Source organism: Neophocaena asiaeorientalis, unplaced genomic scaffold, assembly GCF_003031525.2.
Source record: "Neophocaena asiaeorientalis asiaeorientalis breed wild unplaced genomic scaffold, Neophocaena_asiaeorientalis_V1.1 scaffold72, whole genome shotgun sequence".
Taxonomy (NCBI): Eukaryota; Metazoa; Chordata; class Mammalia; order Artiodactyla; family Phocoenidae; genus Neophocaena; species Neophocaena asiaeorientalis.
In genome coordinates this window covers 4,974,974-5,002,756 of record NW_020185336.1, presented here as the reverse complement: position 1 = coordinate 5,002,756, position 27,783 = coordinate 4,974,974, and the positions used below count along the sequence as shown (strand labels likewise).

Below are 27,783 nucleotides of genomic sequence, written 5' to 3'. Positions count from 1 at the left end.
AGGTTGTTAAAAAAATAGAGCCTTCTATTTTTATGTGTACTTTTTTTTATAGAAAGGAATTTATAATAGAAGGAAAAGAAAAAAGCCATGGTAAGTACAAATGCTTTAACGAAAAAATATTGAGGCATAACACATTATTTTGTTTGTGGCTGTGGCCAGAATAATTCAGATTTTTGTTTGATTTATGTTCAGTGAGAGAAGTATGTTTGATAGGAGTTTGCTAGTTCACCTAATTAATTTAAAATAGAGTTAAAGATGTTCTTAACCCAATTTAAAACTTGAGAGGTAACCATCAGTCAACATAAAACAAATTTGCAGAATTTCTCTTCAGAAGGAATATCAACATTTCCTTCTGCAAGTATTTTATGCTTCTAATACAGGTAATTATTTTAGTTTAAAACTACTGCTAGAGGTAGATAATATTGAGATAGATTATTTTAAAAATCTTAGTATGTCAACATTGAATAAATGTTTCTATCTCTGTGTCCTGTAGTCAAAATCATTGCAGCCTTTAGATTAGATTTTAATAATCCATTGAATTCTCCATGTATCTTTACACAAAAAGGATTGAATGTGAAACTGTAACTAAGTAAAAATATTTGTGAATATGAATATGATGTAGCAATTACTTTTTGTTCTTAAAATAATAACAGTAAGATAGCTTGAGTTCAATAAAATGGAGACTGAATAAATATTATAACTTTCGAGTACAGAGAAATTAAGAATCCTAGGGTCAATTGAGAAGTGATTGTTTTTCTTACTTTTTTCTGTCCTGTAAAACAGACTGAAATTGATTTTTAGCACACTTATAATCAACATACATTTGGAATATTATTTAAAAAGTGACTTTTGTTGCTGATGTTTCATTTATACATCTTCGTTTGCTCTTATATACCCAATAGTGGTTGTTCTTGGAGGAAAAGAGATAAGAATAGTGTTGGTGATTCTTAGATTTCATTTTCTTGATGTCTTGTATCTAGTTTCATTTTCATCCTTTAGGAGGTGTGATTTTGGAGACAAGTCTTCCTTGGCCATCCCCTCAATTTAAAATCCCAGTAATGATAACTGTTAGCAATTTAATGTGCTTCCTTGAAGACTTTTACCTACACATTTATAACTGTATTTCACAAAACATTTGTTTACATTTAGAGCTTTTCCAATATTTTGCTATTATAAATATTGATATTTTGGATATTAACTCATCAGTTATATCATTTGCAAATATTTTTTCCCATTCAGTAGGTTGTCTTTTTGTTTTGTTGATGGTTTCCTTTGCTGTGCAAAAGCTTTTAAGTTTAATTAGGTCCCATTTGTTTATTTTTGCTTTTATTTCCTTTGCTTTGGGAGACAGATCCAAAAAAATATTGCTACAATTTGTGTAAAAGAGTGTTCTGCCTGTGTTTTCTTCTAGGAGTTTTATGGTTTCTGATCTTACATTTAACCCATTTTGAGTTTATTTTTGTATATCGTGTTAGAGAATGGTCTAGTTTCATTCTTCTACAAGTAACTGTCCAGTTTTCCCAGCACCACTTATTGAAGAGACTGTCTTTTCTCCAGTGTATAGTCTTGCCTCCTTTGTCATAGCTTAATTGGCCATAAGTGTGTGGGTTTATTTCAAGTCTCTCTATTCTGTTCCATTGATCTATGTGTCTGTTTTTGTGTCAGTACCATGCTGTTTTGATTATTGTAGCTTTGTAGTATGGTCTGAAGCCAGAGACTGTGATTCCTCCAGCTCTGTTCATCTTTCTCAAGATTGTTTTGGCTATTTGTGGTCTTTTGTGTTTCCATACAAATTTTAAGATTATTTGTTCTAATTCTGTGAAAACTGGCATTGATGTTTTGATAGGGATTGCATTGAATCTGTAGATTGCCTTGGGTAGTCTGGCCATTTTAACAATATTAATTCTTCCAATCCAAGAGCATGGTATATCTTTCCATCTGTTTGTGTCTTCTTCCATTTCTTTCATCAGTGTCTTATAGTGTCTTATAGTTTTCCAAGTACAGGTCTTTTACCTCCTTAGGTAAGTTTATTCCTAGGTATCTTATTCTTTTTCATGTGCTGGTAAATGGGATTTTTTTCTTAATTTCTCTTTCTGATAGTTCTGATAGTTCATTTTTAGTGTATTGAACAGCAACAGACTTCTGTATATTCATTTTGTATCCTGCAACCTTATGGAATTCATTGATGAGCTATAGATGAGCTATAGATCTTCTTAATAGATGAATTCCTGCATTCTACAACTATAACACTAAAGAGAATAAGAATTCAACAGAACAAACATTTTGTGACAGCAAATATATTTGCCACCTGACATTAATCATACTTGCCTTATTTGAGTCATCTTTGAAACTGCTCTTCTATTTGCCATAAGAGTATTGGTTTTGAAACAACTGTCCCAGAACAGAAAGGTATATTTTAAGTAGCCTGAAAAGTGACAATTGGATTTCATTTTTTCACTAATCCCATAAATATTTTCAAGTACATATTAAGTTCAGGGAACTATATTAAGTGCAATATGAAAATGATCATACATAGGTTTTTGTCTTAAGGAACTTAATAATTGAGAATGAGAGATAACATAAGACATAAGACCATATTATAACTCTAAAAGAAAGCACAGCTATTTCAGAGAAGCCAGAAAGGATAACTGAGGATTAATTAAAGAGCTGTGAGAGAGCAAGGTAAGATTAAAGTCTTGTGGTCAGGGAAGGATTCATGGAAATGTGTTATGTTAACCTTATGTTAACCTTCTAGATAGGATCTAGACCTGTGGAGATGAGGGAGAAAGGCATGCATTCTAACAACAACAGGTGTTAAGCATTTATTACGTTCTGGTAGGCACTGTGTGAATTAAGCACTTTATATTTTTAAACCATCTAATCCATCTAATCCTCCAGGAACACTATGTAGATAGGTACTGTTACTATCTCTACTTTACTAATAGGGAAACTGAGGGCCATAGATAGTTTATAACTTGTAAAATGGTCTGCAGTAATAAATGACAGCACCAAGATCTGAACCACGATCAACATGTACTAGGGTGAGCAAAACTAGAGGCCTAAAGTACAGAATAATTATTGGGAATGGTGAGTTATTGAGTTTAGGTGCCGTATCAGACAACTCAAGGAGGGTACTGTTAATAACATTGGAAAGGTATGTCAAGTCAGTCCATGGAGGTCATCAAGTGCTAGACTAGAATATTTGTAGAGAGTTTCTGACTAGGTAGTGACACAGTAGTTTCCGATAAGTTGAAAATAATAAAGAAAAAATGGTTGCTGGATTTGGTGTCTAGCTGATCGTTAATATATCAACCACATTTATTCAGTGGTTACATTATGCCAGGATTGTGAGGCAAATGATGCCAAAGTTGAGAATAATGAGGGCAGAGATGGCCATTGCATATGGCAAGGAGAAAGAACTGGTCATCTTCCCTTATGTACTTTCCCCCTGTCTTCAGCTTATCAACTTTTTTTTTTTTTTTTTTGCGGTACGCGGGCCTCTCACTGTTGTGGCCTCTCCCGTTGCGGAGCACAGGCTCCGGACGCGCAGGCTCAGCGGCCATGGCTCACGGGCCCAGCAGCTCCGCGGCATGTGGGATCTTCCCGGACCGGGGCATGAACCCATGTCCCCTGCATCGGCAGGCGGACTCTCAACCACTGCGCCACCAGGGAAGCCCTAGCTTATCAACTTTTAAAATGATCTGTTGATTCTTCTCTTCACTGAACCAATAAACAATTATTTATTGAGCTTATATATTAGTAGACTCTGCTGATTGCCCTGTGTATATTCTCTTATTTAACCTTCAGAAAAATTTTATGAGATAGATAACATTTATTAAGTGTATTTTACAGATGAAGAAACTGAGGTTAGGACCTTAAGCAACTTGCATATGGTCACTAACTGGTGAATCTAAGATTTAATTAATGTTTGTCCGACTCTAAAATCACTATAGTATAAAGGTTGTGTTATATGCCTGAATTTTTTTTTAACATATTCTGCTTAACTAGATCTGAAGGGTCTACATTGCCATCCTCAGATCTTGAAAACTCTACTCAATCATTTATATACTGCTGGTTGTTTCATAATCTTATTTTACACAGTTGTTTTTTCTTTTTCACTTTTTGGTACTATAACAAGCCTATAACTATAACTATATCTTTCCTGGAATGACAATAGCAAATATTTATTCAGTGATTCCTCTGTGCCAGGCACTGCTTTAACTTGCTTCATATGTATTAATTATATTTAATCCTTACAACAACCCTAGTAGCATTATCATCATTTTACATATAAGGAGGCTGAGGCAGAGAGTACACAGAGATCCCAAGGTTATAGAACTAGGATCTGAACTCCACAGCTTGCCTCCATAGCCTGTGCTTTTAGCTATAAACCTGTAGGTCCTTTTGACAAATAAAGTCTGTTTTGAGGTATTTTTTTCAGTCTTTTTATTTTGCTGTAAATAAAAATATCGTATTTATTTTTAATCTTTGACCCAGTCTACATTAGAATCAAAAAGGACAAACATGTTTTCAATTTTTCATAATCATTCCTTTAAATACAGTTTTAGTACTCTCAAAATTGCATTTTAATTATAGCTAAATCTATCAGAAAATTCCACGCAAAAGATCATTATTTTATTGATATTTTTAATGGCAAAAGCTTTTAAAGATCAAACACACTGTACGTTTTTAATTGTTTTTCCACCATTTACCTGGCACTGGAATGAATGGTGCTTGGAGAAAATAATCTTACACACACACAATTTTTTTTACACGTGGTATTTTGGGAGGCTTAAGTGGCCCTCCTGAGTGGTTGCTTGGTTGAAGTTATATCTGCTATTTGAAAGATTTCCTAAGGCTAAAAACTCTGTCTTTCTGTTTGTATGTTTGTGTGTTTCATATTTTGTATGAGTAAAATAGCATCGTGCTGAGTGATGGCTTTCCCCTCTGTAGATTGATTTATTCCACACATGTCACAGAGAAAAAAAAAGACTAAGTTCACATTTATAATTACGTTTGTTTTAAAAAAGTTTTGTTTTAAAGTCTTTGCCACCGTTTAGTAACTTCTATTCAAAAGGTTGTTTTTTTGTTTTACAGTCCTAGGTATATTCCCTAAGGAACAGTGTTTTATCCTTATCAATAAGCATAGAAAGAGGAAAGTTTATTTTTTCTAGGTTTTTGTTGTTGTTAGAAAACTTATAAAGATAACTATTTAGTTTAATTAGTTTAATTTAAGCCTTTGTCTTAATGTATTCTTAGTTTTCCTTTATTTTCATATTAACTTATTGAGACTACTATCGTACATAAAGTCTGTGTGATAATACTTGGTTCTGGCAAGACAGTAAGAAAAGAGGGCTTTTCTTTTGGAGAATGTAAAGGGATATAGCTTTTCTGTAGGGTAATTTGGCAACTCTTACGTAAAAGCTCAAAAATGTGCATACTTTTTGATCCAGTAAGTCTATTTATTGGAGTTTATCCTAAGGAAATAGACAGTATATGTAAGGCTACATGCACAAATATATCATTACACTATTATTAATAGTATTGAAAAATGGAAAAAACTGAAATCTCTAAGAGTAGGGGATTGGATAAATAAAGTGTGGTACCTCTATTTGATAGAGTACCATTAAACATTATTATAGAAAAAGTTAATGGCTCAGGGAAATGTTCATAATATAATATTAGGTAGAGATGGATAGTTTAAGATAGTTTTTAATTGTTTATTAGCCAAGAACAGGAAGCAAAATATCAATAATATCTGCACTAATTCTCAGTGCTTCCCATTGTCCTGTTGTTCGTAAAAATCAATTTAGATTATACCACAATGACGAGTTAAGACAAATAGTAACACAGAGTCATTCCACATAAATTCTTTCATTTTTTTCATTAACATTGAAACTGGTGTGAGAGCTAATTTGCCAGAAATAGTCTATACCAGTGTGAGCCCAATATGAGTAGTGTTAAAACAAACACACGCCTAAATAGTTAATGACACAAAATTATTTTTTAAAGTATAGATAGCCTAATAGAAGTAGATTTGAATATTTTCATTAAATTGGAGTAGAAATATGGGTAAAACATTAGAAAGACTAAAATTTGAGACGTAATTTTTAATGGAAAGAAGCACATGGGAACAGGACTATGTGTTCAATTATTAAAACAGTACTCAGAAACTATTTCCTATTTTATAGAAAACCATGAACTCTGAAGGTATACATTTGTAAGATAAGTTATATTGGGGGCCATCTTTTAAAATTCATATTTTGTCTGCTTTTTTCCATGTATATTTTACATAGCTGAGGTTGTACTACATAAATATATTGGTATTTTTGTTTTTCATTTAATATTCTATTACAATACACATTTTTCTTTGTCATTAACATCTTTCATTCAATGTTTACAAATGCATTCCATTTTTGTTGTCTCATAATTTAATTAACCTTTCTCTTATTATTTCCATTTTTTCCCTTCTAATAATGTAGCACCAAACATCTTTGTGCATAAACCTCAGTCTGCCTTATTTCCTTTGTACAGATTCTCCAAACTGGAAATACTAGAAAGGCTTGAATATTTTTAAGAATCTTAATACATTTTTCCAAATTACTTTCAAAGGTGAACTGCTTTACACTTTTTAAAGCAGTATTATATAAAACAGAGTAGATTACTTAGGTTTTCAGAGGTATTCTCTGAAATAAGTTGTTCTTTGGGGAAGGGGGTGAGATCCGAGCCACAGGAGCAGCCGCAGCATGCTGCCCATCCGTGCCTTGGGCGCCTGCAGAGTCGCGTGCGTTTGCTTCGTGCTAATGAGCATGATGTAGAGGATGCTGCCCTGCCACTGGTGGTCCTTGCCCACCATGGCCCTCCAAGCCTGTAGCCTGGCTCTGTCTGAAATAGGTTTTTTAATTATATAAGTTTCATTGGTATAGCATTATAATTTGGCATCTGTATACACTACAGAGTGATCACCACCACAAGTCTGGTTACCATCCATCACCATACACCCCCTTCATCTGTTTTGCCCACTCCACCAACCCTTTTCACCCTGGTAACCACTAATCTGTTCTATAGATCTATGAGTTTGATTTTTTATTTTGTTTGTCTTTCACATATGAGTGAAATCATACAATATTTGTCTTTCTGTGTCTTATTTCACTTAGCATAATACCCTCTAGGTTCATCCATGTTGTTGCAAATGACAGGATTTCATCATTTTTTCATGGCTGAGTAGTATTCCATTGTGTATATATACCACATATTCTTTATTCATTCATCCACTGATGGACACTTAGGTTGCTTCCATATCTTGGCTATTGTAAATAATGTTGCAATGAGCAGAGGGGTGCATATATCTTTTCAAATTAGTATTTTCATGTTTTTCACTTAGATACCCAGAAGTGGAATAGCTGGGTCAAGTGATAGTTCTAGTCTTGATTTTTTTGAGAAATCTCCATACCGTTTTACGTAGTGGCTGCAGCAATTTACAGTTCCACCAATATTGTAAGAGGGTTTCCATTTCTCCACATCCTCTCCAACATTATTCACTTCTTGTCTTTTTGGTAATAGCCATTCTAACAGGTGTGAGGTGATATCTCATTGTGGTTTGGTTTGCATTTCCCTAATAATGATGTGATACTGAAAATCTTTTCAGTGCTTGTTGGTCATCTGTATGTCTTCTTTGGAAAAATGTCTATTCAGCTACTCAGCCCATTTTCAAATCAGGTTGTTTGTTTTCTTTTGTTGTTGATGAGTTGTATGAGGAGTTCTTTATATATTTCGGATATTAACTCTTATCAGATATATGATTTGCAAATATCTTCTCTCATTCAGTAGGTTGCTTTTCATTTTGTTGATGGTTTCCTTCACTGTGTAGAAGATTTTTAGTTTGATATAGTCCCATTTGTTTATGTTTGCCTTTGTTTCCCTTGCCTTTGGAGTCAAATCCACAAAAACATTGCTAAGACTTATGTCCATAAGATTACAGCCTATGTTTTCCTCTAGGAATTTTATGGTTTCAGTTCTTACATTCCAGTCTTTAATTCATTTTGAGTTAATTTTTGTGTATGGTGTCAGATAGTGGTCTAACTTCATCCTTTTGCTTGTGGCTGGCCAGTTTTACCAGCACCATTTATTGAGGAGACTATAGTTTCTACATTGTATGTCCTTTGCTTTTTATCATAAATTAATTGTACATATATGTGTGAGATTTCTATTCTGTTCCGTTGATCTGTGTGTCTATTTCTGTGCCATTACCAATACTGTTTTTTTTGGGTTTTGTTAACATCTTTATTGGAGTATAATTGCTTTACAATTGTGTTCGTTTCTGCTTTATAACAAAGTGAATCAGCTAAACATATACATATATCCCCATATCTCTTCCCTCTTGCATCTACCTCCCTTTCACCCTCCCTATCCCACCTCTCTAGGTGGTCACAAAGCACCGAGCTGATCTCCCTGTGCTATGCGGCTGCTTCCCACTAGCTATCAGTTTTACATTTGGTAGTGTATATATGTCCATGCCACTCTCTCACTTTGTCCCAGCTTACCCTTCCCTCTCCTTGTGTCCTCAAGTCCATTCTCTAGTAGGTCTGCATCTTTATTCTCGCCCTGCCCCTATGTTCTTCATTTTTTTTTTCTTTTTAGATTCCATATATATGTGTTAGCATATGGTATTTGTTTTTCTCCTTCTGAATTACTTCACTCTTATGACAGACTCTAGGTCCATCTACCTCACTACAAGTAACTCAATTTCATTTCTTTTTATGGTTTGATTTGGTTTACTAGTATTTTGTTAAGGTTTTTTGCATCTGTGTTCATCAAGGATATTGGACTGTAGTTTTCCTTTTTTGTTGTGTTATTATCTGGTTTTGGTATCAGGGTAATTCTGGTTTCACAAAATGTGTTTGTAAACTTTCCTTCTTCTTCAGTTTTTTGGGAGAGCTTGGGAAGTAGAAGTATTAAATCTTTGAATGTTTTGTGGAATTCTCCAGTGAAGCCCTCTGGTCCCGGACTTGTGTTGTTGGGGAGATTTTTGATTACCATTTAAGTTTCCTTATTAGTAATTTGTCTATTAATATATTTGTTTCTTCATGATTCAGTCTTGGAAGATTGTATGTTTCTAGGAATTTATTAATTTCTTCTAGGGTATCCAACTTATTGGTGTATAATTGTTCATAAAAGTTTCTTATGATCCTTTGTATTTCTGTAGTATCAGTTATAAGTTCTCTTCTTTCATTTCTGACTTTATTTATGAGAGTCCTCTACTTTTTTCTCAGTTAGCTAGCTAAAGATTTGTTAATTTTGTTTATCTTTTCAAAGAAACAGCTCTTAGTTTCACTGATTTTTTAAAAAAATGTTTAACTATAGTTGATTTACAATATGGTGTTAGTTTCAGATATACAGCTTCAGATTCTTTTCCCTTTGATCTTTTCTATTCTTTTGTCTCCATTTCATTTATTTACCCTCTGATCTTTGTGTGAGTGTATGTGTCCTTTTAAAATTATTTATTTAAATTTTTATTTTTATATAATTTTTAAAGGTTACGTTCCACTTACAGTTATTACCAAATATTGGCTGTATTCTCCGTGTTGTACAATACATCCTTAAGCCTATCTTACACCCAATAGTTTATACCTCCACTCCACTACTCTATTGTCCCTCCCACTGGTCATAACTAGTTTGTTCTCCAAATCTGTGAGTCAGCTTCTTTTTTGTTAAAATTTATATGGAAACACAAAAGAACCTGAATAGCTGAAACAATCTTGAGAAAGAAGAACAGAGCTGGAGGAATCATGATACCTGACTTCAGACTATACTACAAAGCTATAGTAATCAAAACAGTATGGTACTGGCACAAACCAGACACAGATCAATGAAACAGGATAGAGAACCCAGAAATAAACCCACACACTTATGGTCAACTAATCTACAACAAAGGAGGCAGGACTATAGAATGGAAAAAAAGACAGTCTCTTCAATAATTGTTGTTAGGAAAACTGGACAGATACATGTAAAGAAGGAAATTAGAACATTCTCTAACACCATATACAAAAATCAACTTAAAATGGATTAAATACCAAAATCTAAGACCAGATATTATAAAACTCGTGGAGGAAAACACAGGCAGAACACAACATAAATCACAGCAATATTTTTTTGGATCCGTCTTCTAAAGTAAAGGAAATAAAAGCAAAAATAAACAAATGGGACCTCATTAAACTTAAATGCTTTTCACAACAGAGGAAACCATAGACAAAATGAAAAGACAACCTACTGAATGGGAGAATATATTTATGAATGATATGACTGATAATGGGTTTAATATCCAACATATATGAACAGCTCATACAGCTCAACATCAGAGAAACAAACAACCCAATTAGATAATGGGCAGAAGAACTGAATAGATATTTTTCCAAAGAGGAAATGCAGATGGCCAAAAGTCACATGAAAAGATGCTCAACATTGCTAATCATCAGGGAAATGCAAATCAAAACCACAATGAGATTTCACCTCATGCCTGTTAGAATGGCTATCATCAAAAAGAACACAGGTAACAAATGTTGGTGAGGTTGTGGAGAAAGGGAACTCTCCTAAATTGTTGGTGGGAATGTAAATTGGTGCAGCCACTGTGGAAAACAATATGGAAGTTCCTCAAAAAACTAAAATTAGAACTAACATATGACCCAGCAATTCCACTCCTGGGTAGATATCCAAAACAAAAACAAAATACACTAATTGGAAAAGATACATGTACCCCAAAGTTCATAGCAGCATTATATATTTTTTATTTATTTTATTTTTACATCTTTATTGGAGTATACTTGGTTTACAATGGTGTGTTAGTTTCTGCTTTATAACAAAGTGAATCAGTTACACATATACATATGTTCCCATATCTCTTCCCTCTTGTGTCTCCCTCCCTCCCACCCCTCTATGTGGTCACAAAGCACCGAGCTGATCTCCCTGTGCTATGCGGCTGCTTCCCACTAGCTATCTATTTTACGTTTGGTAGTGTATATATGACCATGCCACTCTCTCGCTTTGGCACAGCTTACGATTGCCCCTCCCCATATCCTCAGGTCCATTCTCTAGTAGGTCTGTGTCTTTATCCTGTCTTACCCCTAGGTTCTTCATGACATTTTTTTTCTTAAATTCCATGTATATGTGTTAGCACACAGTATTTGTCTTGCTCTTTCTAACTTACTTCACTCTGTATGACAGTCTCTAGGTCCATCGACCTCATTACAAATAGCTCAATTTCGTTTCTTTTTATGGCTGAGTAATATTCCATTGTATATATGTGCCACATCTTCTTTATCCATTCATTTCCACCTCCTCAATTTGGGTTGATTCATTGTCTATTCATGTATTCCACAGATGCAGGGTACATCAAGTTGATTGTGGAGCTTTAATCCGCTGCATCTGAGGCTGCTGGGAGGGATTTCCCTTTCTCTTGTTTGTTCTCACAGCTCCTGGGGTTCAGCTTTGGATTTGGCCCCGCCTCTGCATGTAGGTCGCTGGAGGGCGTCTGTTCTTCATTCATACAGGACGGGATTAAAGGAGCAGCTGCTTCGGGGACTCTGGCTCACTCAGGCCGGGGGGAGGGAGGGGTACGGAGTGCAGGGTTAGCCTGTGGCGGCAGAGGCCAGCGTGACGTTGCAGTAGCCTGAGGCACGCCGTGCGTTCTCCCGGGGAAGTTGTCCCTGGATCCCGGGACCCTGGCAGTGGCGGGCTCCACAGGCCCCCAGGAAGGGGGTTGTGGATAGTGACCTCTGCTCGCACACAGGCTTCTTGGTGGCGGCAGCAGCAGCCTTGGCATCTCATGCCTGTCTCTGGGGTCTGCGCTTTTTGCCATGGCTCGCGCCTGTCTCTGGAGCTCCTTTAAGCAGCGCTCTTAATCCCCTCTCCTCGCTCACCAGGAAGCAAAGAGGGAAGAAAAAGTCTCTTGCCTCTTCAGCACATCCAGACTATTCCCCGGACTCCCTCCCGGCTAGCCGTGGTGCAGTAAACCCCTGCAGGCTGTGTTCACGCCGCCAACCCCAGTCCTCTCCCTGTGCTCCGACCAAAGCCTGAGCCTCAGCTCCCAGCCCCGCCCTCCCTAGCGGGTGAGCAGACAAGCCTCTCGGGCCTGTTAGTGCTGGTTGGCACCGATCCTCTGTGCGGGAATCTCCTCACTTTGCCCTCCGCATGCCTGTTGCTGTGCTCTCCTCCGCGGCTCCAAAGCTTTCCACCTCTGCCACCCGCAGTCTCCATCTGCGAAGGGGCTTCCTAGTGTGTGGAAACCTTTCCTCCTTCACATTTCCCTCCCACTGGTGCAGGTCCTGGCCCTATTCTTTTGTTTCCGTTTATTCTTTTTTCTTTTGCCCTACCCAGGTACGTGGGGACTTTCTTGCCTTTTGGGAGGTCTGAGGTCTTCTGCCTGCATTCAGTAGGTGTTCTGTAGGAGATGTTCCACGTGTAGATGTATTTCTGGTGTATCTGTGGGGAGGAAGGTGATCTCTGCCTCTTACTCTTCTGCCATCTTCCCCGATCTCCACATTATTTATAATAGCCAAGACATGGAAGCAACGTAAGTGTCCATCAGCAGATGAATGGATAAAGATGTATATACACACAATGGAATACTGCTCAGCCATAAAAAAAGAATGAAATTTTGCCATTTGTGGCACCATGGATAGACTTGGAGGGCGTTATGCTAAGTGAAACAAGTCAGACAGAGAAGGACAAATACTGTGTGATATCACTTATATGTGGAAACTAAAATATACAACAAACTAGTGAATATAACAAAAATAGAAGCAGACCTCTCCTCTGATCTTTATTATTTCCTTCTTTCTACTAATTTTGGGCTTCATTTGTTGTTTTTCTATTTCCCTTAGGTGTACTTAGATTGTTTATTGGGGATTTTTCTTGTTTTTTTGAGGAAGGCCTATATTGCTATGAACTTCCCTCTTAGAACCACTTTTGCTGCATCCCATAGATTTTGGTGTGTCATATTTCTGTTTTCATTTGTCTGTAGGTACTTTTTGATTTCTCCTTTGATTTCTTTGATGACCCAGTGGTTGTTCAGTGGGATGTAATCTAATCTCTATGTAATTTAAACTCCATGTTTTTGTGGGTTTTCCTGTGTTTTTCTTTATGATTGATTTCTAGTTTCATACCATTGTGGTCAGAGAAGATGCTTGATATGATTTCAGTCTTCTTGAATTTATTGAGACTTATTTTGGGACCTAATATGTGATCTATCCTGGAGAATAATTCATGTGCACTTGAGAAGAATGTGTTTTGTGCTGCTTTTGGATAGAAAGTCTATTAAGTCTGTTTGGTCTAATGTGTTATTTAAGTCCAATATTTCCTTATTGATTTTCTACCCAGATGACCTATCTATTGATGTAAGTAAGATGTTAGAATTATTATTGTATTGCTTTAAATTTCTCCCTTAAAGTCTGCTAATATTTGCTTTATATATCTTGGTGCTCCTCCATTGGGTGCATATATACTTATAAGTGTTATATCTTCTTGCTGGATCGACCCCTTTATCATTATGTAATGCCTTTCTTGTCTTTTATTTTTCTGTTTTAAAGTCTATTTTGTCTGATATGAGGATAGCTACTTAAGCTTTCTTTTCATTTCCATTTGCATGAAATATCTTTTTCCATTCCTTCACTTTCGGTCTCTGTGTGTCCTTTATTCTGAAGTGAGTCTCTTGTAGGCAGTATATCGGTGAATTTTGTTTTTTTATCTATTCAGCCACTCTATGTGGTGAAGTTTGATTGATGAATTTAATCTATTTACACTTAAAGTAATTATTAATAGGTATGTACTTATTGCCATTTTGTTATTTGCTTTCTGGCTGTTTTGTAGTTCCTCTCTGTTTCCTACTTCTCTTTTTCTTGTCCCTTGTGTTTTGGTGGTTTTCTTTAATGCTATGTTTAGATTCCTTTTGCAATTTCTTTTGTGTATTTACTATAGCCTTTTCTTTGGTTACTGGGAGGTTCACATATAACATCTTATGTAAATAGTGACCTCTTTTAAGTTGGTAGTAACTTAAATTTGAACACATTCCAAAGCTTTATCTTTTTACTTACTCCCCAACTCAATATTTTATACTTTTTTTTTTTGTGGTACGCGGGCCTCTCACTGTTGTGGCCTGTCCCGTTGTGGAGCACAGGCTCTGGACACGCAGGCTCAGCAGCCATGGCTCACGGGCCCAGCCGCTCTGCGGCACGTGGGATCTTCCCGGACCGGGGCACGAACCCATGTCCCCTGCATTGGCAGGCAGACTCTCAACCACTGCGCCACCAGGGAAGCCCAATATTTTATACTCTTGATGACACATTTTACATCTTTTTAAAATGCATCCTTTGACTAATTATTGTAATTTTAGTTAATTTTAATACTTTTGCCTTTTAACCTTCATACTTGCTTTATACTTGACTCATCCACCAACTTTATTATATATTTACTTTTTCCAGTGGGATTTTTACTTTTATATATTCTCTTATTATTAATTAATGTAATGCCATTTCTTTTCAGCTTAAAGAAGTCTTTTTTACCATTTCTTATAGAGCTGGTTTAGTGCTGATGAACTCCTTTAGCTTTTGGTTATTGGGAAAACTCTTGGTGTCTCCTTCAATTCTGAATGATAACCTTGCTGGTAGAAATTCTTGTTTGGAAATTCTTTGTTGTGCAGGTGCTGTGGCTACTGCTGCAGCAAGACTTGTGGGCAAGGCTTGTCTCCAGACCTGCTGTGGGGCCTGGCCATGTGATATAATTTATCTTTAAATAAATATGAAAAAAGAATGCTTTATGATAAAAACTTTAATAAACAACTTTTGATTCTTATGGATATTTTTCTGAAATATTTACTATGTTTATCAATCTAACAAAAACATGAAACTGTTAAAATGAAAGTTATTTAATTACTGAAGAAAAAATATAGTATTACAAAGACAATTAAAAGACATTAAGACATAGTGATTTATTATTTTTTCATTAAAAAAATTTTTTTTGGAGTATAGTTGATTTACAATATTGTGTTAGTTTCAGGTATACAGAAAAGTGAATCAGTTATACATATACATATATCCATCCTTTTGTAGATTCCTTTGCCATATAGGCCATTACAGAGTACTGAGTAGAGTTGCCTGTGCTATACAAGTAGGTCCTTATTAGTTATATATATTTTATACATAGTAGTGTGTATATGTCAATCCCAATATCCCAATTTATCTCTTCCCCACCCCCCACCTTACCCTCTGGTAACCATAAGTTTGTTTACTACATCTGTAACTCTATTTCTGTTTTGTAGATAAGTTCATTTGTACCCTTTTTAAATTCATTTATTTATTTTTTTATTGGAGTATAGTTGCTTTACAATGTTGTGTTAGTTTCTGCTGTGCAGCAAAGTGAATCAGTTATATGTATACATATATCCACTCTTTTTTAGATTTCTTTCCCAATTAGGTCACCACAAAGCACTGAGTAGAGTTCTCTGTGAGTACCCTTTATTTAGATTCCACATGTAGGTGATATCATATATTTGTCTTTCTCTGTCTGACTTACTTCACTCAGTGACATAGTGATTTATATTGGGGAAAACCTTGAAACTAGGAGACAAGAATTTTGAATTCTGGCCTTGGCTCTGCTACTAGCTGGTCTTAGATAAATCATTTTACTTTTCTAAATTTCAGTTACCTCATCTGTAAAATGAGGACATTGGATTGCATAGTCCCTGAGACATAAAAAGTAAGAGCTGAATATGTGATAATTATTATAAAGCTCTTACTGCTTTTAAGATGCTGATCCTTTATTATTCAGGATGGTCTGATGTTCAGCAAATAAGTGAATAGACAAAGTTTTTAAATTTATTTGACCCTTTTAGTTATTTCCTCATTCAAACCAAGGGGTTCTTTTGCTGTATTCTGGTTGTTCTTCATTGCTTTTAATCAAACCTTTGTTAGATAGACTTATTAGGGAAAATGTAGAGGCATTGTGCCTTCCTCTTATGAGAGTACCTTAATAACATTGCTATGTGTAAGCATACTGTATGAATAAATATTTATTTTCATAGAGCAATAGTTTTCTAAAAAATAGGTGTCTATTAGTTTTATTTGGTTAGCCCAGGTTAAATTACTATTAATTATTATATATATATATGTATATATATATATTTTTTTGGCGGTACGCGGGCTTCTCACTGTTGTGGCCTCTCCCGTTGCGGAGCACAGGCTCCGGGCGCACAGGCTCAGCGGCTATGGCTCACGGGCCTAGCCACTCCGCAGCATGTGGGATCTTCCCGGACCGGGGCACGAACCTGTGTCCCCTGCATCGGCAGGCAGACTCTCAACCACTGCACCACCAGGGAAGCCCTAATTGTTATATTTAACATATGTTAATCCATTACTTGATTAATGAATTATAAATGAATTTTTTTTTGGTTTAAGTTGATTTTATCAACTAAATGGTAGAGAGATTAAGAGTTTCTTTGTATTCTGGTTTTCATTTTCATATTCTTATTGCAAAGATCAATTAAATGTGTTGGCAAGAAAACACTGAAGAAAACTAGATTGTATATACTAATTAATAATGTCCAGTAACTGATGTAAACAAAGTTTATATCAATGTTATGACACAATATATGAAAGAAAAGTACAATTTTTAGTTTATTTCTCATTTATTCATTTATAATAACTTTGCTCAAAGTTGAGCACATTATAAGAGGACAAAGAATGAATGTCAGATGGGTCTTCCTTCTCACAATTTTCTGGCTATTTTATAAAAGCTAAACATATACACGTGAAATGGATTAATGACAATGCAACGGAGCATGTGATGAAAGTATATTGATTTGTCAAAATGAAATCTATAATAATTTAGGAGGTTATGAATAAACCTTGACCCTGACATTTCTCTTTACCTCATTTCTTACATTTAGTCCCCAAATCCCATTCCTTCTAACTAAAAAGTATATTTGGTGTCTATCGATTTCCCTTCATTCCTACTGCCACCACTTTGGTTCAGGCCATCATTATCTCCTACCCCAAATTTTATAACTTGTCTCTCTTCAGTTTTATTTTACTTGATTGATTCTCTACCATAGCCAGAATAATCTTAAACTACAAGAATGATTGTGTTGATAGATTACCATTCCCCTGAAGATTAAGCCCATACTCTTTAAATGGCTTCTGAAGAGTCCTGTGATTAGACCTTGGCTTACCCTTTTAGCCTCGTCTCTTCCCTGTGTCCTACTTAAACTTTATGGTCGAACCATGCTGTATTTAGCATTAATTGAATATGATCTGCTCAGGATCTTCTCAGTTTTAACAGTACTTCCTTAGGAAGATCTTTTCTGAGCCCTAGATTAGGGTCAGATGCCCTGCTATCACTCTTATATCACCTCTTAATTTTCTGTCATAGCAAAACATACTTGTTTAATTATCTGCTTTTGTGATGGCATATCTTATGTTGTCACAGATTTTCTAGCACAGTATCTGACACATAGAAGATGTTTAATATTTTCTACATGAAGAAATAAATATAGAAAGGGAGATAGATATTAAGATAGCTCTTAAAGAATGAGTACTTGTTTTGTTTACAAAAAGAGAGTAAATATTGCATATATAAATCATATTTGCCTACATATGATTTTCCATTCAGGTCTGCCAAAATACCAAACCCTTTGAACATGTGCAGTTAGAGGCAATAATTTCTCTAATAGCATAATGTGGATCAGGCTACTAAAGAAGACTAATTTCTTTCTACAAATAAAAATTGGATATATTTAAGGTATAATAATTTCCCCTAGATTTACTGAGATATAACTGACATATAACATTGTGTAAGTTTAAGGTGTACAACATGTTAATTTGATACACTTATATATTGCAAAATAATTACCACCATCGTGTAACTTTTAAGTATATAATACAATATTATTAACTATAATCACTATCCTGGTTAGATCTCTAGAACGTACTCATCTTATAACTGGAAGTTTGTACTTTTGACCAACATCTCCCTTATGCCCCTACCCCTAAGCCTCTTAAAGAAGCCCAATTTTTAAGACCCATTTTGACTAGTCTCCATGATAATACAAATTATGCTCATATGCTCATCAAATGTTGTGAGTGGAAATTTATACTGGTTTGTAATTAGTCTACACTTACCTGAAACATTTTCTGTATAGCACTTTAGCTATCATTAAATTTCATTTAGTTTATATCACAGGTATATAAATAAAGCATGCATAGGTATATAAAGAAAATATCCATTAATTCAGGCTATACATAATGTGAAGAGTGTTTTAGGGTAATATATTGTACTTGGTGTCCCAATTTTGCATTCAATTAAATATATTATAATTTTAGTTTTTGTTTTATTTCTAAAACATAATCTTTTATCACATGGTAAAGAGAAAGTATTTACATTTATAATTTTAGAGGATATTGGTTTTCTATTATCAGATTACTTTATTAATCTTTAAATTCCTTGATTCTACTCTTTTGTGGAAAAGAAAGCATTACAAGAACCCTGATGAACACAAATAAGATGCAATGAAAAATCACAATAAAAATGCCAATAATGTAGGTTTAATTCCTAGATTTAGATTTAACCATGCAGTTTTGGAATTTGATAATAACATGTTGTCTTTTACATATTAAACTCTGTAGGAGATATACCTTTTATAATAGTGTAAAAGCTATTTTGATTTGAAGCATGTTGTTCTGAAGAATATGAAATATAAATGAAGTTCAGGAGAGTTAAAAAAGTGAATATGCATTTACCTATTTATCTATCTACTGTTATACACAATTATCAAAGATTGCCAGAATAAAAACTCATCATTTTTAGGGACTTCCAATTTTGATGGGTTGGATGAGTGACGATACACATGGTTTGGAGGGAAGAGTCCTTTTTTAGAGTATAATTTTACTTGTTAAATCATTAAAGCTTAGTTATATATGGAGAAAACTGCCTAATAATTATGAACTAACATTTTAACATGGCATTTGCAACAGATACATTAGACACTTAATTAAATAGAATGTTGCTTATTTTTAAAGGAATGATAAAAAAATCAAACTTTCCTTGGCATGTGAAATCTTTATATTATCAGAAGTGGGAAATCTGAAAGACGTGGTTCACTCTCTGTTTGGATGATGCAGAATTGCTCTAAGCAGTAAGCTTACTGTTTTCAGACAGCATTAGCAGCTTCAGCAAATACAACTGTGTCATCCTCCCTTAATACGCAGTGTTTGTAACTGCAAAAGGGAGATGATAAATAGCATATGAGATCTGATATCTTCATGATGACTTAAACAGATACTGATGGACAGATCTGCTGTTTGATGTTTTCTTCACTAGCCTTGAAGATGCTGAGACATAGAGAATGCTGTGATTATCTTTTGTAAGACAGGAAATGCAATCTTTAGGGGTCTCTGGAAATAGAAAGGTTATGCAGTCTGGAACCTGTGAGCCTTTTCAATCTCTAAGTCATCAGGTATGGCGTCATGAATTATGATTATACCATTAGATTGTAGAGTTATTGCTTTTTCTAGCTCTTAGTCATTTACAACATATTAATCAATGTAATTGTTTATTATTAGATTTTCCTTAGGATATTTGAACAAGTAATATTTATAGTACTAGACACCAATTAAACAATATGAATTTTAGAAATGTGTGTGTGTTTAAGTTTGTGTTTACTGTAGCTTTTTATGGGGAAGTGGGAGGTAAGGAAATAGATTCTTTGTATGTGATTAAGGGCAAGGTTTTGGGCTCTACAGATTTTTCCAGATTAAACCTGAATACAGTAAAATTGCATCTTTTATTTCAAATGATGAAAATAGCATAAATTGTTCAAACTTATAAGGATACACCATAGCTAGCTGCTTGTATATAGTGACATATTAAATTTTTTTATCTGGGATTACTTAAGCATAGAAATAGATGTTGCTACCATTGTACTGTGCAACCACACAGCAACCCAAGTGTGATGAGTAGAATCATGTTTATCAGCATCTGAGCTATTTTCCTGAAATTTGTATTTCAGTATCTAAACTGTTTTAGAAGGCATTACTTTAAATCATTTCTCAGATCTATTGAAATAATTATGCTCTCTGTCCTCTTAGTGTAGAGATCTTCTAAGGTATTACTTACAGATTAAAGTAGATGATAAATCTGTTTTTTGTTTTGGTTTGGTTTTTTACACAGAAATCTGGTGACATATAAGCCTGTTTAATGTTTTTGACCCAGAGATATTCTACATTTGTTTACTTTCATTTTCACAATGAAAAGACTTGACTACATTAAACATGTTAACTACAAAGAGTAGAAAATCATCACAGCAAAGAATATGGATTTATATATCTATTTTATGCTGAAACTCTGCTATTTATTTTAAACCATTTTTCCCTATCACATTTAGTTTTGTTTGTTATAGCATGTCCTCAGAATTACAGGCTTGGGTTAGAAACTGTGCCTCTGTTTGACATTCAGATTTTGAAGGAAATTTATTGTATTTTTTTATGTTATAATATTTCTGCCTCAGTATTAGGGGACTTGGCAGATTCTTGACAAGGCATTCCATATAAAACGAGCAAAAAGAGAGAAAATGTTGCAGCATCTCTCAGCAGAAAGATAGTTTTGTCTTCGTGATTCCATAGCTTGATTAGAAGTTAATGGCTCATCGGGGTAAAATGATGTATTAAATATGAATATATTTATCAAAAGACTGAAGTGGAAGTCTGAAACAGTGATTTGATTCAGTTAAGGGGTCGTTTCTCCTTTTTAATTAAAAGCACACTAAAAATTATACCTACTGATATTGGCTATAATTTATATGTTATTCAGGCTACTTAGTCAGCTTAGATTCTTATTAGCAGGGAAGACTGCCATATTCTTAAGCTTGATTAATTTTGGAATGATTTGAATATACCTTTTAGTTGCTACAAAACCTGTTTAATCTGTTAGAATTTATTTCCAGTATTTGCATGTATTAGTCACTATGAGTACATTCTGTTTCTTGGCATTGCTTTGGGATTCCTCTAGGTATTGGTTTCACAACATTCTGCTAGATTTTTCACTGTATTTGTGACCTTTCAAGAGAACCAAACCATAAAAATTCTTAGTTACCTTCTTCATTGGCACTTAAATGAGGATATCTCAATAATTCTGTAAGGTGAAAAAAATTACTGTCTTAGAGTTATTTCTTTTACAAAGTGGAGAAAAATTTCTCCCTGTTGCTATGTCAAAATATATAACATTAAAAAGTTAAGATTGATTAAAATGTCACAGACATTTAATGTAATGTCAACCTTTCTCCTGTACAGCAAGATGATCTTGACCTTTTGAATGGTGAACTTGATTGTACATCTGCTCAGTAACAATTGGTCATCTTTTTTTGCAATAGTTGCCTCTATCTGTACCATTTTATACATGCGTTTCATTATATATTGTAAAGGTTTCTGAAGGTAAGCTGTCTGTAAACAACTATTTGAGTAATTGTGCAATTGTAAACAACTATTTGAGTAATTTGAGCAATTGTGAAATATGATCATTTGCACAATACTGTATTTGGTGTGAGGAGAATACAGAAAAGAAAGAGTTGTTTCCTGCTTTCAAGATTATGAGAAAATGTACATAATGAGCTATGTTCACATTTTGAATTGACTTTTCAAAAGTGATATGCTACAGTCAGTTTTAATTTAATTTATAAATTGGTGAATCTTAGGATGAGTTACATATAATTTTTTTTTCCTCATGTAAATCTCTTGATATTAGAGAAACAAAAGATTGGGTCGAACTGTATAATCAAGCATTTTATAATTTTGATAACTGCATTACCTTCTTTTATAACACATTAAATTCTTTTTATTAGGGCATTATAAACTGTGAATAAATAAAATAACATTGTAAGTTTTATAAGCCATAGTTTTCAATTTGAGAGTGAAGGGAGATCTAACCCATTGGCAGGAGGCAGAAGCAGGGACCCCAAGAATCAGCTCAAAACAGGGATGTGACCAATCCAGTATAATTCCAGGCTAGGCATAGGTCATTATGTATTATGGAAGGGGGTTTTGATTTAGTAGGGAGTAAACTTTGGAAATAAGGAGTAACAAGCTTGGAGTGTTTAATGCTAGGTAGGTCATTTATGGAGTACTTTGAATAAGCTGGGGAGGATAGAATTCACCTTAGGCTCTGAGGAAGAAGACTGGGAGGAGCTAGTAGGGAAGTAGACCTTAACCAGCTGGCTGTTAGACATCCAAGTGCTACTCTCTTCTCTTTCGTATCAGTGTGCTGGCTGAAAGTAGCAGGGAGGTGGGTAGAGCAGATACAGAAACCTTGTTTCCCTAGAATCCTAGACTGACGCATGCTGCTCAGTAGTGCCTGTTTTCTTGGATTAGAGCAATAGAAAATTGATTTACAAGTTCTTCTGGTTTGTATAGTATGGTAGTTAAGCATCCAGACTTCCGTGTTCACTAGGTTCAAATCTTAGCTACACCGCTTACCAGCTGTATGATCATAGGCAAGTTATTGAACCTTTCTGGGTGTCAGTTTCCTCAGATGTGATATAGGGATAGTAATGGTGCCTACCTCAAAGAGTTGTGAAGATCAAGCAAGTTAATGTATATAAAGTACCTCTAAGAGTACTGGTATATACTAAGCACATTACTGCCAACATTATTTATTGGCAGACATTATTATGTACACTCTTAGAGCTAGGATGGGCTATTGGTAATGGTCATCATGAATCTAATTTTGATCTCTCTCCTTCACTCTTCTTATCAAGTAAGAAATTCAGTCAAAAACACGTGGTACACTGAAATAAAGATGGTTATAAAAATGCAAACAAGAAAAACATGCTACATCTGACTAATTTCTAACATTGACTGACTATAAGAATTGTGAGTTGATGAAGAATTTTGTTTAAAATTTTTTTGCACCTGCTTACTAGCCTGATTTAAACTTCTATTAAGATCCTATGTGTATAGATCCTTTGCTTCCCTATATTTTACCAACTACTTCATTAGAGGAAAATTACTGGGTCTTTGGGAAAACTTAACAACAATGTCAGGTCTTTAGTAACAGTTGGAGATTAAAATTAAGGAGTAAAATCAAGGTTTAAATAAAATAATAAACAAGTTATATAGCTTAGGTTTAATAATCTATTTTTTAAATCATAAAAAATGTCTTTGACAGAAACTTCACTGAAAATTATACTCAGCTTGTTTTAGTAATTTAAAAAATTATTATTTATTTATTTATTTATGGCTGTGTTGGGTCTTCATTGCTGCACGCGGGCTTTTTCTACTTGCCGTGAGCAGGGGCTACTCTTCGTTGCACTGCGCGGGCTTCTCATTGCGGTGGCTTCTCTTGTTGCAGAGCGCGGGCTCTAGAGCGCAGGCTCAGTAGTTGTGGTGCATGGGCTTAGTTGCTCCGTGTCATGTGGGATCTTCCCAGACCAGGGCTCAAATCCGTGTCCCCTGCATTGGCAGGCGGATTCTTAACCACTGTGCCACCAGGAAAGTCCCTAGTAATTTTATTTGTTAATGAAAATTTTTATTCTAGATGAAAGACTAAAATGAAATATGCTATAAATACAATGCTATATATGAATAAGACAATTCAAGTTCCTATTTGATAGAGTATACTATTTTGAATTGCTGGTGTTATTTGATGTAAAAACATCAATTTGCTTAAAAATTGCCAAGCTCCTAAGTACGTGTGTAATTTGATATTTGGATGAAATCTAAATCTTAAATAATCTTAAGTGTTACATTTTTGCATTTTAGTTCTCTTTTCTTGAGCAATTTTCTCAATGTGCAGCTATTTCCCCAAATTGGCACACAATCAAATCTTAGCACAATGCAATTTGTTAAAACAAACAAAAACCCAAACATACAAAACCCTACAGTGTTCCAGTAAGCACAGTACTGGGCAAGGATATAAAGACCAATGGGTGCCTGCCTTCAGGAATTCATAGGTAGAGAATTGTAAGCACTAAATACAAGTAACTATAACAGAATGTGGAAAGCAGTGAGTGCCACAGAGATTCAAAAGAGATATGAATGAAGCATAAATTATTCTGCTTTGAGTTCAGTGGGCAGAATATTTCAAGCTGAGCGGGGAGAGAAGAAGAGAAGCTAGATGGGGAGTTGGGGAAGTATGGTAAGGTAGCATCTGAGTTAGACCTTGAAGAGTGGCCAAGATAGGGAAAAGGTCATTTTGGGCAGAGGAAACAACATGAGTAAAAGTTGGGAGACAGAAAGCAAATAATATGTTTGAGTAGTAGAGAATAGTTCATTTTGGCTTATAACCTGTTGGGGTAATTCAAACTATCACAGGAAAGATTTGTTGGGACCAGATAATGCAGAATCTTGAGTGTTAGATTATGATTACTAAACTGAGAACATTTCTGTGCTGAACTACTTATTCTTGGGAGAAAATAAAATAAAAAACAAAAGAACAGTACCTATATTTTGCAGTCATTTTCAGAGCTCTAACTCTCTTGAGACTTTGAAAATGAAAATTAAATTCCTGAGTAGATTTAGTAGTTAGTAGACAAGGTAGGGGGTAGAAGCAAAATGAAGGATTTTAATAAAATTCTCTATCAAAGTTGCACGTGAGAGCATTTCTCAGTCTATCCACAACCACTCAAAAGTCCTACATTTCAGATCCTAAGAGACCTCCTGCTTGTCCCTGATGTAAACTCTATTTTATTGGTAGGTAATCAGATTTAGCTTTGGCTTTATTTTTGACATTTCCTAGACCAAGGACAATCCAGAGGGATCATTTTAATACAATGAATATGCATGTCACTATGGTGAATATTTGGATAATAAGGACTTTGTCTTAGGAAAAATGGGAAGGAGAAATTGCTATTTATAACCATGGAAGTTAAAGGGATATTTAAGCTTTGCTCTTTGTTAATATAGCAATGATAAAGTAAACTGTCATTGCTAATACCTTTAATATCACCTTTAAATCTTCTACTCCACACACCAGAATTTAATCAGTATTGTGTGAGGTTAGTAAAAAAGCTCGGTAACATCCAAGAGCAGGTTTCCTTTAGGTGTGACATCTGGGATGTGACTTTTGTTATCAGGAAGATGATATTTGTGCATGGGAATTGTGAAAAAATTGGAATTGAATCCTCTCATTTAGTACATTATCCATATAAAGTATGTCAGAAATAAACGAATGGAATTCCACAAGTGTGAGTAAAAATGAAACCAGACAGAATTGCTCTTCCGGCCCTTTATTTAGAGCAATAGCAGATCCATATAATTGAGAGTACTGTTTCTTTCTGTAGAAGTCTGCATTATTTGAAAAACCCATTTTTCTAGTAGTTCTTGTGAAGTTGTTTTTATTAATCCTGTGACTTCACATTGCCTGGGAAATAACCATACATATGGTAGGGGCCCAATAAGTTTTCAACACTTACTTTAAAATCATAGATCCATTTCTGGGAGAAACTTTGGAGAACATTGGGCTTTGGGTTGCTTTAAAACTTTTAAACACTTTTTACCTTAGAAAACAGATAAAAGACATTTACTGAAATGATCCTTTCCTTATTCCAATCCTTTTTTAAAAATGATAATACAGGAATATAAGTAAGTTAAAAAGGTAATTGAATATTCTTTTATCAAACTTCTCTTTATAAAAGGCAACAGAACCTAGTTTCAGTGAAGTACATTGCAAAATGTGCTGCATATAAATGGATACCATCTATTTCTAGCCATTCCTTTCTTTAAAATTTTATTCAAACTCATAATAATTTATTGAGTCTATTGTGTAGTATGGAGGGAGGCAGTAGAGCACAGTAGTTAAGAGCTCAAGTTAATAGAGCTGGATTTGCTTCCTTAGACCCCATATCCTCCACTTGCAGACAGTATTTATTTTAGTAATATTACTTCACCTCTCTTTCTCAATATAGTCATCTGTAAAATGAGGGTACTAATATACTAATCTCTAAGCTTGTAATGAAAATCAATTGAATCAATGAATTAATGTAAGTAAATTGCTTCAAACAGTGACTATCTTAACAAATATTAGTTATTATAATTACTCCCCACTGGACTAGGTAAAGTTGAGGAGAAAGCTACAAAAGATAAGATATAAAACAAATCCACCCCTTCAAGGAATTTACATTATAGTATATGTAAAGTATCACCTGTATATGTATATAAATATAAAATACATACACACACAAACACACACATATGTAGTACATATGTATGTATACATACACACACATTATACTTTAATCATATACAGTATACTAAAAAGAAACTAAACAACTTGCCTAAGATCAAAATTGCCAGCAAAGGATAGGATGATATGGGGTTTAAACCAGGAGGTCTAGCTGTACAGCTCTTGCTCTTAACCACTGTGTTATACTGCTTAAGGTTATATACATTCAAATTAGATACTAGATAGCCTTGTATAAGTTCGTATATTCTAAATACCAAATTGAGATGAGAGACATCAAGATAAACTGAAAGTGCTGTGGAAGACTTCATGTAAGAGGCGTGTTGACTTTCATCTGACACATTCTTTTTGATTTCTCTTCCACTACAAATAACATGTATAAAGTCTTTAGCACAGTTTCTACCATAGGTAATAAATTATAGTTGTTGTTATTATTATCACAATCTTTCTGATAATTGCTTCTAACTCTCCCCTAATTGGTGCAATGTGCTGTTTGAAAACCATAAATCTAATCTATGCTCATGACTTAAATTACCCACCAGTGATTCTTAATTGTAATTATGCATCAAAATCAAATTTTTAAAAACATTGATGCCCCAGGCTTATTTCAGAAGTACTAAAAAAAAGTCTATGGATTTTTAGCCCAGGCTTCTATATTTACAAAAAGCTTTCCAAGTGAATCTGATGGGCTGCCAAAATTGAGAAATGCTGTTTTACATGGTGGTGAATTGCAAATCTATAGCTTAAATCTACATCTTAACCTCTATCTAGTGTTCCAGACTGCATCTCTGCTCATTTATCTCATCAATATCTCAAACTTGGTATGCCCCAAGCAAAACATTATTTTATCTTCAAAACCTCTTTGTCTTTCCTAGCATGATGACCTAGTAATAATTTTCAACTTTTTAATCCAACCATAGGTCCAATTACTCACTAAGTTATGTAGATTCTTTCTTCCAAGTAGTCCAAAATTTACCTTTTCTTTCCATTCCCCATTGTCTTGATCTCAATGTAAGTTCACGTTCATTTCTCATCTGGACTACTGTAGTCACTTCTTAATTGTTATTTCTTTTTTCTTCCCATTGCTCATCTCCAAAGCAACCTATTCACTCCTCAGCTACCAGAGTATTCTTTCTAAAATGGAAACCAAGAACAGGCATTTGCCTACTTAAACTCATTCTAAGGCTCCCCATTACCTTCATGATAATTTTCGGAGTTCAGATAATTGAGAACATACAATATTTATCTTTCCCTGTGTGACTTATTTCACTTAGCATAATGTCCTCAAGGTCCATCCATGTTGTTGCAAATGGCAGGATTTCCTTCTTTCTCATGGCTAAATAATATTCCACTACATTTATTTTATTCATTCATCTATTGAAGTACACTTAGGTTGTTTCCATATTTTGGATATCATCAATAATATGGCAACGAACATGGGAGTGCAGACATCTCTTTGAGATAGTTATTTTATTTCCTTCAAATACTTACCCAGGAGCGGTACTGCTAGATCATATGGTAGCTCTATTTTTAATTTTTTGAGGAATGAGGAAGTGACATTTAAACTTA

At 34.6% G+C, this 27,783-nt stretch overlaps 1 protein-coding gene across 2 annotated transcripts in view; it reads left to right on the top strand.

Moving 5' to 3' along the window:
• Window positions 1-19,420: 19,420 nt before the first annotated feature.
• Window positions 19,421-27,783, top strand: part of SLC4A10 (solute carrier family 4 member 10) — a 216,334-nt gene continuing 207,971 nt past the window's right edge. For both annotated transcript variants that reach the window (XM_024735940.1, XM_024735939.1), the window contains exon 1: window positions 19,421-19,501. In XM_024735940.1, coding sequence (XP_024591708.1) covers window positions 19,421-19,501 — 81 coding nt within the window. The remainder of the gene's footprint in view (window positions 19,502-27,783) is intronic.